General features: G+C 43.1%; 1 protein-coding gene across 1 annotated transcript in view; it reads right to left on the bottom strand.

Moving 5' to 3' along the window:
• Positions 1-10493, bottom strand: part of LOC142385507 (caspase recruitment domain-containing protein 18-like) — a 179348-nt gene extending 168855 nt beyond the window's left edge. Inside the window, exon 1 of the mRNA XM_075472115.1 lies at positions 10345-10493. Within this exon, the coding sequence (XP_075328230.1) occupies positions 10345-10412 (68 nt within the window). The 5' untranslated portion in view covers positions 10413-10493. The remainder of the gene's footprint in view (positions 1-10344) is intronic.
• Between the last annotated feature and the right edge of the window lie 5245 nt (positions 10494-15738).

The raw sequence follows: 15738 nt of genomic DNA, 5'->3' as shown, positions 1-15738 counted from the left end.
AATATATGCAACTAGTAACTTCTAACGATGTCCCTTCGGTATCTATTTGGTATTTGTTTAGTGTCCCCATTGTTAACACAGAAATTTGCATCGTGTAATTCACTATTCATTTGTCACGATTTCATAGATATTCATCTGAATTTTGAAAGTCATAATTGTCTTTATCATGTGTGTTATTTTGATGTCTTTATATTACAAGTCTATGTTATATCTTTAATCTGCATATCTTAACAAGATGTGGTGTTTTCAGAATCACCGAGACAAATGTTCTATGAGATGGGAGTAATGGAGAAACACAAAGTTCTTTGTCTAAATCCAGAAATCCCCCTAGCACAGATCACCTTACAGAGACATGCACACAGTTCAAGCATGTCATTGGCTGAAAAAGTAGTGTAAGCCCCGCCTCCGAGAGTCAAAACCCGGAACCGCGGAAAACACAGTCTCTCTTGCTTTTCTTGCCCTCTGGCGCTCGTGTTCTCTGGCTCGCTTCAGGCGCCTGCGCTTGCCCTCTGGTGCTCTGGATCTTGTTCCAGAAGGGTTCCAACCCAGAGTTTCAGAAGGAAATTTGAGCAGAAAACAGCTGCTCATAGACTTTTAGAAATGGTTTAAGCAGAAGAGAAGAGCTCGCCGGAGTTTGGGAGTTTTCCATAATCTCAGGAGAGAGCGGAAGGACGTGTGGATAACGATGCAGCGGACGACCGGAGGAGACCCTCCAGAACCCAGTGAGACCCCGGAGACGAGAAAGAAAGATCCGAACAAAGAAACAGATTGAAATACTCTGAAGATGCACGTTTTACGTGTTTGTGTTCGTCCCTCGCCATCCACGTCCTAACCTCCGCTGTTTCACGCCATCATCACCTTTTCTTACCAAGAAAGCCAACTCCAAGCAACCTTTTATTAATCTTCTGTGAACTTAAGTTCACTTCATCAGAGAAAGCAGCAACGGACCAACTCTGACACAACGATGGATTTGATCATCCCACAGTAAAGCCCTCGACACCATCGTCCCCGTTTCCCGGTGAAAGAAGCAACTGAGACGCTAAAAGGGTCAGCCACCACAGCCAGGAAGGCCCAGAGAGCGGAAGAGAAATCCCCTCGGACCCCGCGTGGCCGCTACCATTGGTCCGAACCGACTGAACAGAACTTCAGCACAGTAAGACCGACCCGTTTTCACCTTAAAGTGGGTTTGATGGATGTCTCGAGGCTTTCACAGAATGATAAATTAATCCGAAATGTCAGTACAGTATTTAGATTCAAATAGTCAGCCAACCCAAACTATTTGAATAAATCCAGTATTTTCCCATTCCCCATATTTTATTTTATATTCACTAAGTGTTTTATATAATCACCCATATTCAATGCATCTCCTGTTTGTTTAAAGGTTCATGTCTAAGATCATATCATTGTAATAAACAGCTCATATATCTATATATATGTTATAATCACAGATTGTGTCGTATGCTTTCTTTACGTAATGTCTGTCCAACCAAACGAGAACTTCACGAAAGTAGCGAGATATGAGACTGAATATTAATTGAATATTAATTTAACACCAGGATCGTAAGATTTTGAACAGTTTTCCGACCTGACTGTGACTTAAAACTAAGTCAAAACCTAGGTTGGTGGTGCCCCCTAAATTCGAGGTAAGGTTTATTTGAGACTGTAAGAACATCTCATAATTCCTTATATTTAATAGGTATATAAATACCCGGTAACGCTACATATTTTTGGTGCCCCGTGCGAGGCGTTTTACGGTAGACTGACTTACGTGAAGGAAAGCATAAACATGATATTGGCTGGTTCATTATCTGTGTGTGAGCAATGCAAGCAGTGGCTGTGTCTGTCTTTATAAACTTAGAATGACTAAAAGCACTTTATCAGAGTAATCGTGGACGCATGATAACTCTCCAAATCCGTGGGTGCGCAATATTAATTGCACACCGCAGAAGAGCCCAGCTGTCGCTGTTTCCCCCCAGAATAAAGATTGCATGCACAGCGTAAGAACGCTGAATTTAAAGGCCTGGCCGTAGTTGCGAGTTTCCAACACGGTTGATTTTATTTTTATGAGTATCACAAATTCAGCCGCGAGTCCCGGTGAATTTAGTCAACTCAGAGCCTCCTCAAACACAGGAGTTTTGATCTGCTGTAATCTTGCAGCCGGACATAAAAAAAAAAGCATCAAGGTGCTATATTGAAACCCCATGAAGTGGGGGAGCGAGTTTAAACGTTGTTTAACGGAGCGTTGTGACGCTTAAAATAAAGTAATACAGATTACTTATTGAAAGTTAAAGCTGCTGAGCTTAACTCAATGAATCAGAGCCGTCGCTCCTGATAAAATAAATGAATAAAATAAAGGAATAAAATAAATAAATAGAATACACACGGTCACAAAACGTGATCGCATGAATGACTTAAACAGTCAATTGTTTTTGTATTATTAAATAAACGACCGGAACGCCGTGTCTGTTGAACCCAGTTGAAAGAAAAACTGAGGGTGTGTTTATTTTTTTAAATGCTTACAAGCCCTAACTAAAATAATAAACGGCAGTAGTGGACAGACCAATTTTGCTGCAGAAAAATTGAGTTGGTGACTCTATTCGTTGTTATTATCAAAGTTGGTGACTTTTAGAAGCATTCTGAACTGAGGCCGCGTGTCTCAAGCATTGTGAATGTTGCAAAGCTGTGTTTAAAAGTTTGTGAGCAAACTACAACATCGCTTGTGCACTGTCTGTGAGAGACGTTAACCCTTTCATTCCCCAGTTGAAATGAGGCGAATTCACTGAGTGCTTGAAGGACTATTGGTGGGCGGTGCTAGAAATCGTCACCAGTGACGTCAACTCCTCACTCCCTTCTCTCAAACCCGCCCACTTGAAGCTTTGACATGTGAGCCGCCCGATCACATTAAATAGGATCACAAAGAAAGCTGATCATTTTGCTTGGTACTAACGAATACCAGCTTTATTTGAATATTCTTTAATGCATTTGAATCAATTGTTTGACATAAACAATACCAACTTTGTTATTTGGAAACATTAATTGAAGCTAATTTATCTCAAATGTGTGTCTTTCACCAAATCAGATTACCTTAACAGGAACTGATTATAAGACACTAAGGCTTAAAGAAAACAACAGCCAAGAGCTTGTATGTTCCCTTTTGTGTTAGCATTAATGTTTTCCATTTTTTTTACCATAACGGTTAATGATAAGCTTCTAAATTAAATGCATTTCTTCCAGTTTTGAGTAAAATAACACAGTCGTGTTTATTTTAACATCCTTCCTTATTTGTTTCTCAAGTAAACAAATTCAAAAGGAAGAAATTAATTTCAGGAGAACAATCCTTATTCCCAACTACCTTCACATTAACCCAACTATTTTCCCTTGTTCCAAACTCAAACTTATTTTCAGAAAGAACCCTTTCTGAGACAAGTGAAAACAAGATGATGGACTTAACAAAACAGTTGATACTGGGTTATGCCTTAAAGAAAAGATGCATTAAAACACCTGAAACAGAGCAAATCAGTTTAAAGCCATCGGCTGAGACAAAAGCTAAAAAGCCCAAAGAAGAATCTCTGACCAAAATGTTAAGTAGTCTAGCTGTGGTGTTCGTTAAACATGCACACCAAGTGATGGAACAAGCCGCTGACAAACTTAAAACTCGGTCACAGAAAAAGCCACAGTTTCAGGAGGAAACCAAATTCCTCCAACACCAACTTGAAGCCACTGAGAGGGCATCCAGCCAAGCTAATGCCCAAGTAACAGAGTTAACAACACAGGTTGAAAACTCAAACCAACAAATTATTCAACTCAATGAAAACAACAAAAAGCTTGAACAGCTACTCCAAAACTGCCAACAAGAGTTGATTTCAACCCAAGTCCAACTGAAGAAGGTGGACCAAGCACAAAAACAGTCCCAGCAATCTCTACACGTGGTTCTGCAGAAAGTGCAGGATTTAACAGCCAAAGTGCCAACTGATGACCAGCATCTTAATGTTGAAAAGGAACAAATGCAGCTGTTGACAGAACAGCTAAGCAAAGCTAAGGATGAGCAAACCGCCGCTCATCCACAGCAGGAACACCCATCAGATAAACCAGAAGGTGTTGAGATAGACCTACGTCAGTCTTTGGAGACTGGACATGAACAGGAAACACATGGTTTCCCCCAGGAAGACAGAGGGAACCCTTTTCCTGAAGTGAAAACAGCCTACAAGAGCTCAATTATTTCACCCCCGTCTTCAACGACAACAAATTCTTTCAGATCTGAAAAGATCGTTTATGATCCAGGTAAACCGGATCAATCATTTCCTACTCTAGGACCCCACGTTCCACAAGCTCCTTCTGACGAAGAGCTTGACAAAATTGCTCGCCATGTGCCCAGATTCGAGCCGACTCTCGGGACGCCACATGACACCCGAGCATATTTGGACGACATTGATTTCTTCATGCGAAGGTTTCCAAACGCATCAGTTAACAACAAATTCTACTTGATTAAGGTTACATCTAGCCGCGAAGTCAGTAGATTCATTGAACGTCAACCCGATTACATCCGGAACGACTATACACTCCTCTGCCAAGCACTCGAACGCGAGTTTTCAGATGAGCTGACCCCATCTGGCTTAACCGCTGCCATGATGGTTAAACAGGGACGGAATGAGCTGCCTCAGCAGTATTATTACCGCCTCCTCAAAGCTTATTTTGGTTTCAGCAACAAGGTAGGAATGGAAGAAGACATGAGTTTCAAAACTCTTTTCCTTCAAAACCTCCATCCAACTACCAGCTATCACTTAGGAGTTATAGCTAACCCTCACACTGCTACCATTCAGCAGCTACGTGAATGGGCCAGTCTAGGTTTCCAAAAACATAGACAAGCTAAACAGCCAGAACCCATCACCACACAGACCCAGAACCCTGGTTCTTGGTCCCCAGAGTTAGAAGTGGGACAAAGTGGCAGACCTCCAGCAGAGGTCCCCCACTGGCCACATTCTCAACGACCTAAGAAAGGCTCCAAACACAACTATTCTAAATCCTCATGGCCCAGCCATGAACCAACTCACTACCACAGTGAAAACCACAGTGCTCATTCAAACCCGCAAAAAGACATGTCTTTTCAAAATCGACATGACCAGCAATCCGCTCGAAACCGCAACTGCAATTATAGACTTCGGTCTCGCTATAAACCATCACACACTGCATGGTCACAACCATCACCAGATCAGAAAACAACTGAGATGAGCAGAGTCATCGACAAGGACCACATCAAATCTCAGCAATGGTCTAGTGAAATAAGTGCCTTCAGTCAAGATGATATTGATAGCCTGAAAAGTCTGCTACTAAAAGAAAAGAAAAGTTTAGAACCCAACCGTGCTAACAGAGACTTAGAAATGCTAGCCTGTTCCTGGAGGTAGGACCATACACTCCAACAAACATTCTAGTAACCCCGAATACCAAACCTTTAACCATAGCTAACTCTTAAAGGAAGCAAAGAAGCTTACTCTCAAAATATCACTTACCTAATCACGATAAAACTACTCCGTAGTATCATGATGCCTCAAGATTGAATCCAGGACACCTCAGTGTTCAAAACTTCAATTTTCAAGTCTATCATCATCTGGTGACACACTCAACTTACCTTATTTCACCCATGTGACATCTACAAATGGGGGAAACTGGTCTATAACTGAATTAAAAGCAAAATTAGCAGTGAAATGCTGACAACAGCTTTCACCATGGATCCTCTAGTTAGAATATCACTCGTTGCTACTGTACAGTGAAGCCCTGTCCAGGACCGCCGCCGCGACAAATATGTTACACATTACTGTTCGTATAAAGTCCTGCGAATATTGCTCACACTCAGGTAGTAAACGTGCTCATTTCCTAACTATTAAGAAATACCACATCCTAGATCATGACTCTAACAATGAGTAAAATTCTCCCCTAACATTGATCTTTTTCCAAAAGAAATCTGCATGCTTTTACTAGGATTTTCCATTTGAAATTATATAGGCTTAGAAACCTTTACTTATGAACATTATCTTTAGCTATTAGACATTTACTACGTAGGTTAAGTAAGCTTAACAAAATTACGTTTATAGCCATTGTACGTTTATAGCCATTGTTGTGTCAGAATTGTATTAGGCTGTCTCGAGACACCCACCATAACCCTCTTGAGAGTCCTAGCAACCACCAGACTCGGACACACTGGACTTCTTCACCTGCGATTCGGATCAGCCACGAGTTCAGATCCGATTCGAATGGGGGAATGTAGCAGTCACAGTGCCGTGTGGATTAAGAGTTTTTCAAACTTTGACAAAACCAACATTCCTGTGGGGGATGTTTACGTATGTGGATATAAACCAGATCTTCATTTTCTTTCCACAAAGGAAAAAGAGACAGAAACTGCCTAATTTACAACACCCTTAAGAGCTTTTGGGGAGTCGAACTCCAACAGACACTTGCCATTAAAATTGGAAAACTCGAATGAACAAAGAACTCACTCTTGGAAAAGTGGGACACTTACTATCTTATCTAGACCATAACTCGAAAGTTGACACTTTAACACCCCTCTTCACCATCAGACCGACCAGATGGCTATACATACGAACTGAGAAGACTCACTTTTAGTAAATCTTAAAACTATATTAAATGTGTTTGATAACCGTGTACAATTTCTTTCAGGTTTCCCGCTTGATCACAAGACGCATATAGAGACAATTTGTACGATTCTGGCTTAAATATTGACAAAGAACTGATTTTGGTGGAAAATGCCCAACCTGCCTGATGGAACCACATTGCCCCCTAGTGGTCTGCAGTGTTGATTAGTTGAGAGGACTCAGTAAAATGGACAATATATGCAACTAGTAACTTCTAACGATGTCCCTTCGGTATCTATTTGGTATTTGTTTAGTGTCCCCATTGTTAACACAGAAATTTGCATCGTGTAATTCACTATTCATTTGTCACGATTTCATAGATATTCATCTGAATTTTGAAAGTCATAATTGTCTTTATCATGTGTGTTATTTTGATGTCTTTATATTACAAGTCTATGTTATATCTTTAATCTGCATATCTTAACAAGATGTGGTGTTTTCAGAATCACCGAGACAAATGTTCTATGAGATGGGAGTAATGGAGAAACACAAAGTTCTTTGTCTAAATCCAGAAATCCCCCTAGCACAGATCACCTTACAGAGACATGCACACAGTTCAAGCATGTCATTGGCTGAAAAAGTAGTGTAAGCCCCGCCTCCGAGAGTCAAAACCCGGAACCGCGGAAAACACAGTCTCTCTTGCTTTTCTTGCCCTCTGGCGCTCGTGTTCTCTGGCTCGCTTCAGGCGCCTGCGCTTGCCCTCTGGTGCTCTGGATCTTGTTCCAGAAGGGTTCCAACCCAGAGTTTCAGAAGGAAATTTGAGCAGAAAACAGCTGCTCATAGACTTTTAGAAATGGTTTAAGCAGAAGAGAAGAGCTCGCCGGAGTTTGGGAGTTTTCCATAATCTCAGGAGAGAGCGGAAGGACGTGTGGATAACGATGCAGCGGACGACCGGAGGAGACCCTCCAGAACCCAGTGAGACCCCGGAGACGAGAAAGAAAGATCCGAACAAAGAAACAGATTGAAATACTCTGAAGATGCACGTTTTACGTGTTTGTGTTCGTCCCTCGCCATCCACGTCCTAACCTCCGCTGTTTCACGCCATCATCACCTTTTCTTACCAAGAAAGCCAACTCCAAGCAACCTTTTATTAATCTTCTGTGAACTTAAGTTCACTTCATCAGAGAAAGCAGCAACGGACCAACTCTGACACAACGATGGATTTGATCATCCCACAGTAAAGCCCTCGACACCATCGTCCCCGTTTCCCGGTGAAAGAAGCAACTGAGACGCTAAAAGGGTCAGCCACCACAGCCAGGAAGGCCCAGAGAGCGGAAGAGAAATCCCCTCGGACCCCGCGTGGCCGCTACCATTGGTCCGAACCGACTGAACAGAACTTCAGCACAGTAAGACCGACCCGTTTTCACCTTAAAGTGGGTTTGATGGATGTCTCGAGACTTTCACAGAATGATAAATTAATCCGAAATGTCAGTACAGTATTTAGATTCAAATAGTCAGCCAACCCAAACTATTTGAATAAATCCAGTATTTTCCCATTCCCCATATTTTATTTTATATTCACTAAGTGTTTTATATAATCACCCATATTCAATGCATCTCCTGTTTGTTTAAAGGTTCATGTCTAAGATCATATCATTGTAATAAACAGCTCATATATCTATATATATGTTATAATCACAGATTGTGTCGTATGCTTTCTTTACGTAATGTCTGTCCAACCAAACGAGAACTTCACGAAAGTAGCGAGATATGAGACTGAATATTAATTGAATATTAATTTAACACCAGGATCGTAAGATTTTGAACAGTTTTCCGACCTGACTGTGACTTAAAACTAAGTCAAAACCTAGGTTGGTGGTGCCCCCTAAATTCGAGGTAAGGTTTATTTGAGACTGTAAGAACATCTCATAATTCCTTATATTTAATAGGTATATAAATACCCGGTAACGCTACACAGCTGTGGTTGATGCTGCTGGGCAGACGGACCACTGGGACCCTCTGAGCTCTGCTGGTCCACTCTGTGGAGGAATCATGAAGAATGAGCTCACATTGTGTCCACACAGAGAGCAACACAAGGTGAAAGTCCATGAAGGGATGTGTGGATGTGAGCAGTGGGTCAGAGGACTCCCTGTAGTGGGAAAGCTTTACTGGTCCTGCTGATCCCACTGAGAACCAACAGCTCAGTCTGCAGCTGCTTGGAGCTTTCCGCTCACTTTGGTTGGGTCCCAGCAGCTCTCAGCAACCCCTTCAGAAAGCTTTCCCTCCCTGCTGAAGTGCCCTGGAGCAAGGAAGCCAGAGCCAGTGTGTGCTGGGATCAGACTGGTTGTACTGGGCAGCTCCCAGTGTGAAGGCCTCAGACGATGACTGTACAACATCATCTGATGATTATTTCCCAAAGACGGGAGACAAACTTTCATTGTATCTTCCAAAGCTGTGTTTAGTTCACTGGAAGAAGCAGAGTTCCTGTCTGTTTACCAAGTTTCATTTCAGCCTCTCAGGACAAACTTTTGTTCTGTAGCTCACTAATCTGAACTTGTCAAAGCTTGAAGCAGCTAACCAGCATCCTGCTGAGTGTTCCTCTGCTGAACCTGGAACACATCACACCTCCATCAGCTCCATGTGGTTCAGACATTCAGGTTTTTAATTCTAAATAAATCTGTCTGTCCTCCTCCATCCAGCAGCACCTGCCCCCTGAGTGGAAGTTCCTCCACTGTGTTAGGGCCAAAGCACAAAGGTGCCCCCTGCTGGACCAGCTGCTGTCCTGCAGACACTCAGAAACACCTCCTCCAACATCATTCTTTCCTCTCTGACTGCTGTGTTGGTGGAAAACATCCAACACACACCGCTTCACATATGAACATAGAAATGGATGTGAAGCAGAGCTGAGCTCACATTAAACACACATTGGAGGAAAAACTGTTCAAACCGACTCATTTTACTCTGTTACAGCATTTACACTCAGCTCACCTCTGAAAGGATGGATGTTGGTCTGATTTGAAGTCAATATAATCAACCATTGACCGGTCGCTCTTCATGGACACACAGCTGGATTCAGGCTCAGCTCTAGGTTCAGGTCCAGGTCTGGGTCTCTGATGGATCCTGACAGAAAAACACTTGTTATCTTCAAACTAAAGTATCAGTGATAGTGTTTGAGTCTGCAGTGAGACGGCCTCTCAGAGAGTCAGTGTGGCTGCTGTGGAACAATGTTAAAGCTCCCCCTGGTGGCAGCTCTGTGATCTTACAGAGCTCAATGCTGATAAACACACACACTCTGAAGCTTTTAACCCTCAGATTCAGACCAATCACCAGCGACCCTCAGCTGCTGTATTTTACTCTGTTACAGCATTTACACTCAGCTCACCTCTGAGGGGACGGATGTAGGGCTGATTTGAAGTCAATAGGTTTACCCATTGACCAGTCGCTCTTAAAGGACACACAGCTGGGTTCAGGTTCTGGTTCTGGTTCTGGTTCTGGTCTCTGGTGGATCCTGATGGGAAAAAAATGCTTTTCAGCCTGCATGCATGATATACTTAATAACCTCTAAATCAATGACCTGATGTTAACTTACTCTGCTTTCGAGGCCACAGAGCCACTTGCCTTCTGCAAGTGGCTCTGTGAGGACCCCCTCCTGGATTCAGGTCTATGTCCCTTCCTGTGAATAAAGGTGGTTTGGTGATGTGAGTGCTGAGCTCTGACATGGAGAAGAGTCATGGACAGTTAGAGATGGTCCTCTCACCTCTGAGCTTTGCTCTGGCTCTCATGTTCCCCACACAGAGAGGTTTTAGTGTCCTCACACTGATCCATGCTGCTGAACTCACATCAGCTCACACACACTTTCTACCTTCATCTGCAGAGGAAACACAAATCATTCATCTGCACATCAACTCACATACTCCTCTCCATCATTTATGTAAAAATATCTGCTGCTCCTCTGATTGGCTCAGATTCTCTGTTCCACATCAGTCTCTATGTGTGCACGCCGTGTACGGCAATATTTGAACCTTATTCTAAGAGGCACTTTACACGGAAACGAAAACGGGTTAAAAACGCAAAACCTTTTTGCGGATGTACTATATCGTTTAGATGGTAACGGTGTTTTGGGGGCATGAAAATGCAAAAAAAGTGAAACCACCCTCCAGAGTGGAATTCTTGAAAACGCTCCACTGTCGCGCCACCGTGTAAAGGATGAAAACGCAAAACTGCGTTTCTCGTCACATAGAAATGACGTGACAAGCATCTTGGTAGTGTTGCCACCTAGCCATCTGGCGTGTTTACTGCATCGATAAATATGAAACGTCACACACTTTTCCGTTTCCGTATGCACGCAGATTTTCACCCTAAAACGCTCGTCTAAATGCAGATTTAAAAGTGAAAACGAAACGCCACTTTTGCGTTTTGGTTTCAGATCGTTTCCGTGTAAAGGTAGCCTAAATGAGATGCGTCCTGTACTCATATTCCCTGTTCCAGAGCATAGTCCGTTCAGTGACTCACTCCCAGCATTAGCATCCTCAGGCCAAATCGTTCCAAACCAACAAAACCCTGATCTGTAAAACAAGCTGGAAGCAAGAGATGGCCTTCTTAAAGAAGCCAGAAATGCTTGTGGTGAGCAGACCCGTCCTCTGTGGAGCATTGGGTTAACTCAGAACGGACCCTGAATAAAACCAGCAGAAGATCATCATTACAGTCAGCAATAACCAAATAAAGCTGATCTCATGAACATCGTCACACTCCTTCCTACCGGAGCTCTCATTGACTCGTGTGACATGCACCGACGGCTTCACAATAAATGATTAGTCTCCACATTCCAGGTCTTTCTTTAGGGTTCGGGTGGTTTGTTTTGGGCCTGTTTCTGTCTCCAGACCTGGAAACACCAGCTCCAGCAGAGGCCAGAAGACACACTTTAGGGCAAAGGAGAACGCAGTTTATAATGCTTCCTGTTTGAACGGATCAGGATGCAATCAAGACTTTAAATGAGTAAAAACATTACAGTTGCTTCGGGGATGTAACGGCATATCAGACTGCTCTGTAGCATCCAAACACAATATGGATCAGATGTCCTAAAACTGAATTTATCCTGATTTAATCTGAGAATAATTCTGCACAGAAACCAAAATGAAAAGGATGAAGGAAGGATGGCAGCGGAAGGCGGGTCAGGAACTGGGAATGGACAAAGAAACCCAGGACTTTCTGAAGCGGCAGAACTGATGAGAAGAATGGATGCAGGTGAGTGACAGCGGACAGGTGAAGCCCAGGTATGGGTAAAGCCAACAGAGACCGACAATACAGGACGCCAACATTCAAGAAACCAAGGAACCAAATCCAAACACACCAAAAGCCACTGACCATCCGACTGTTACAAGATGACAGTTTGATGACAAACTCAACAGATTCCCACTTTTACTGTTTCCCTTGAGCCTGTTTTCTTCATCCTCTACATTTCCCAACAACAGGAAGTCGGGTGGTCTGTGTGGTGCCCTGATCCAACAGGCCACCCATCAGGAGACGGACTCACAGCTGCTGAGGATCTGATGTGCCACCTTCCACCTGGGAGAGGTCAGTTTGAAATAAAGAGCACAGACGCGAGTCGACTTCCAGCAAGATCGTGACCGTCAGTATTTGGTGGGACGTTCAGTTACAGACAAGGAAGATAAAAGGGTCTGTTTCCCCTTCTTTGCAGTTTTTTGGTGGTTTGTTTTAGTGCAGCTTCAGCAGCAGCACCGTCCTCTGACGTCTGTGCAGCCTATGACATCACCATGTCCATCTACCTGCACCTGGGTTTGGCTGTTCTTTCAAAGCGCCGCGGGAAGGGCAAACATGCCGTGGCCTCTCTCCTGGGTTCCCAGCACTGGGACCCTTCTCTCTGCTGTGCACATCACCTCCTTTGGTCTGGTTCCAGCCAGCATGTCCATGTGGGGCCCATAAGGTTTAATTTTGGGCTGCAGATAAGGGTCCCATGTGGGTTTGTCCACAGTTTCCACTGTGGCCTCACCTGTGTTTGCCCATTTGGGTTTCAAAGTCCAACTTGAAGGGTTAGGGGTTAGGGTTACCCTAAGCCTTAAATTATTCCAAAGGCAATACAGATAAACACATCACACAAAGTAAAAGAATGTTCACATTCAAATTGGCTGAATGCAAAGTCCAACTAAAGCCACACAGCAACTTGAAACCCATATGGGCAAGCACAGGTGAGGTCACCGTGGAAACTGCAGACAAACCCACATGGGACCCTTATCTGCAGCCCAAAATTAAACCTTATGGGCCCCACATGGACATGCTGGCTGGTTATCCACTCACAGGGCTTCTCCAATCAGATGCACATCATAACCAACTGCAGCTTTCATTCTCTCCAGATGACCACATGGTTTCAGCCCGCCTCTCAAAGATGTCCACATGGGTGAAGGGGCGCCACCTTCCACCAAACCTCTCAGAGACTCATCTATTGGTCGTCCCAACCGTGAGCTGAAAACTTGTCCCTAACCCTGGGACAGACCATGGCCTCTCACCTGAACTACATCAACCATCTTCAAGCCCCTACAGATGCTCCATAATGTCGTGATGTCGTGACACATTGGATGTTCCAGAAACCAAAAAAGATCAGGAGTGTCCCTCATTGATCCATGGCTGCCTGAATCCCGTTTAACTCACTCATGCTGCCCAAAGAGAGATTTCTGGGTCTAAACAGCTGTTTGGAAACAGTCCTACAAGCCTAAACTCCTTGTGGACCACTACCTTCCTCTCAGAGAACAAAGAGAGGATGAATCCCACAAATTCCAGGCTGACTTACTTTATCGCAGGTAAGGCGTGGGTGAGGGTTTCTCATCTAAACGCTTTAATGACACGAAGATAAAATAACTAAATGTAATTTAAGGTTTCTGTAGACAAAATGTGTGGAGGAATTGATTAATCAGCTGAAGGGAATATTTCAGATGGGTGTTTTCAACACGAGAAGAGAGCTATAATATCATTATGAAGCCTTACTTGATAAAATATAAGGATTTAAGAGAGGTTTTCAATGTCTTAATAAACCTTAATTAACCTCGTATGTAGGGCACCACCTTCAATGAAGGAAAAACACAGAATCTTACGATTCTGGTATGTTAAGTTATTATTTCAATTAATAATCAGTCTCATATCTCGCTACTTTCGTGAATTCTCGTTTGGTTTGACAGACATTACGTAAACAAAGCATACAACACAACCTATTGATATTATATATATGTGTTGTATGCTTTGTTTACGTATATACAGTATATATATATATATATATATATATATACTGTATATATATATGAACTATTTATTAAAACGATATGACCAAAGACATGAACCTTAAAATAAACAGGAGATGCGTTGAAAATGGGTGATTATATACAACACTTAGTGAACTGAAAATAAAATATGGGGAATGGAGAGGTACCGGATTTACTCAAATAGTTTAGGTTGGCTTACTATTTGAGGCTAAAGACTGACATCTTGGATTCATTTATCATTCTAACAGTGAAAGTCTCGAGACACCCATCTAACCGTCTGTAAGATGAAAAAACAGGTCGACCTTACTTTACTGAAGTTCTGTTTAGTCAGCTCGGAACACAGCAGGTGGTAGCCACGCAGAGTCCGAGGGGATTTCTCTGGGTTCCGCTCTCAGGGCCTTCCTTGGTTGTGGATGACTTCAGCGGACTTTGCAGTTGCCTGGACGGTCGCTTCTTTCCACCAGGAAACGGGAACTGGCTAGTATCGAGGACTTCACCGTACAGAATGATAAATTTGTCCAAGTGTCAGAGTTGGTTGGTTGCTGATTACTCTGATGAGGTGAACTTAGGTTCACAGAATGTTAACAAAAAGTTGGTTGACGCTGGCTTTCTTGGTAGGAAAACTATGTGATAACGTGCAGCAGTGGAGGTTAAAACGTGCGACGTAAAAAGACATGGATGACGATGGAAAAACAGAAAGCGTCAGACTACTTCATTCTGTTTCTATCTTTGTTCGGATTTTCTTCTTCTTCCTCATCTTTCTATCCTGTCTGAGTCTTTTCATCTTCTTCTGCATCGTTCATCCTCTCCACATCATTCTATTGTTTTCTGTCTCGTTTCTCTGGCTCATGGATGCATGGCTTTACTCCATGGTTTACTCTTTCTGCTCTCTCATGTTTCAAAGGGAAGAGAATCCTTCCCATGGATTTCAAAAGGGGAGAGTCCTATTTTGGATCGCGGGTTCCGAAGTTTGACTCACGGAGGCGGGCGTGACGTAGGCTTACGCTACACAAAGAAACTCTATTTCTCCATTCTTTCGTCTCATAAAACATTTGTCTCGAGGATTCTGAAAACACCACAACTTGTTAAAGGGGAACTCCGGGGCATTTGAAGCGTGTTTCCATTGCTAGGGGTTGTCAAATAGTGATAGTAGGACACAGAGAGGTGCGTATCTGCGCTCCCTGTGTGGAGATCGCTCTGTCCGCACAGCATGTCATGCGAGGCTAATACGTGGTGGCTAGGGGCAAGCGCTAACCCTTCCACGTAAAACAACAACTTGCACACTGCAGAAACGTCACACCACTTTATAACCCATCCGACAATAAAGTCACAAGCCTTACCATCAAAACCATATGCATGGTTCTCACATTACTGGCATGGGGACGTTACAAAACAACTTTATAAACAGCATGTAACTCACCGGCTGGTTGTAGGCTCGCGCATGTGAAAGCCCAAAAGAGTCGATGGAGAATAATCCCATATACAAAACAATTATATTCTCTAGAAAAACTGTGTTCAAGTATTTAAAACATTACAAGAATATTACTGGGCATGTATTGTTGTAATGTTTTAAATACTTGAACGCAGTTTTTCTAGAGAAGATAATTGTTTTGTATATGGGATTATTCTCCATCGACTCTTTTGGGCTTTCACATGCGCGAGCCTACAACCAGCCGGTGAGTGACATGCTGTTTATAAAGTTGTTTTGTAACGTCCCCATGCCAGTAATGTGAGAACCATGCATATGGTTTTGATGGTAAGGCTTGTGACTTTATTGTCGGATGGGTTATAAAGTGGTGTGACGTTTCTGCAGTGTGCAAGTTGTTGTTTTACGTGGAAGGGTTAGCGCTTGCCCCTTAGCCACCACGTATTAGCCTCGC

The sequence above is a fragment of the Odontesthes bonariensis genome, chromosome 8 (assembly GCF_027942865.1).
Source record: "Odontesthes bonariensis isolate fOdoBon6 chromosome 8, fOdoBon6.hap1, whole genome shotgun sequence".
In the NCBI taxonomy this organism is placed as follows: domain Eukaryota; kingdom Metazoa; phylum Chordata; class Actinopteri; order Atheriniformes; family Atherinopsidae; genus Odontesthes; species Odontesthes bonariensis.
The sequence above is the reverse complement of the archived record's forward strand: the minus strand, read 5'-3'. Positions and strand labels throughout refer to the sequence as shown.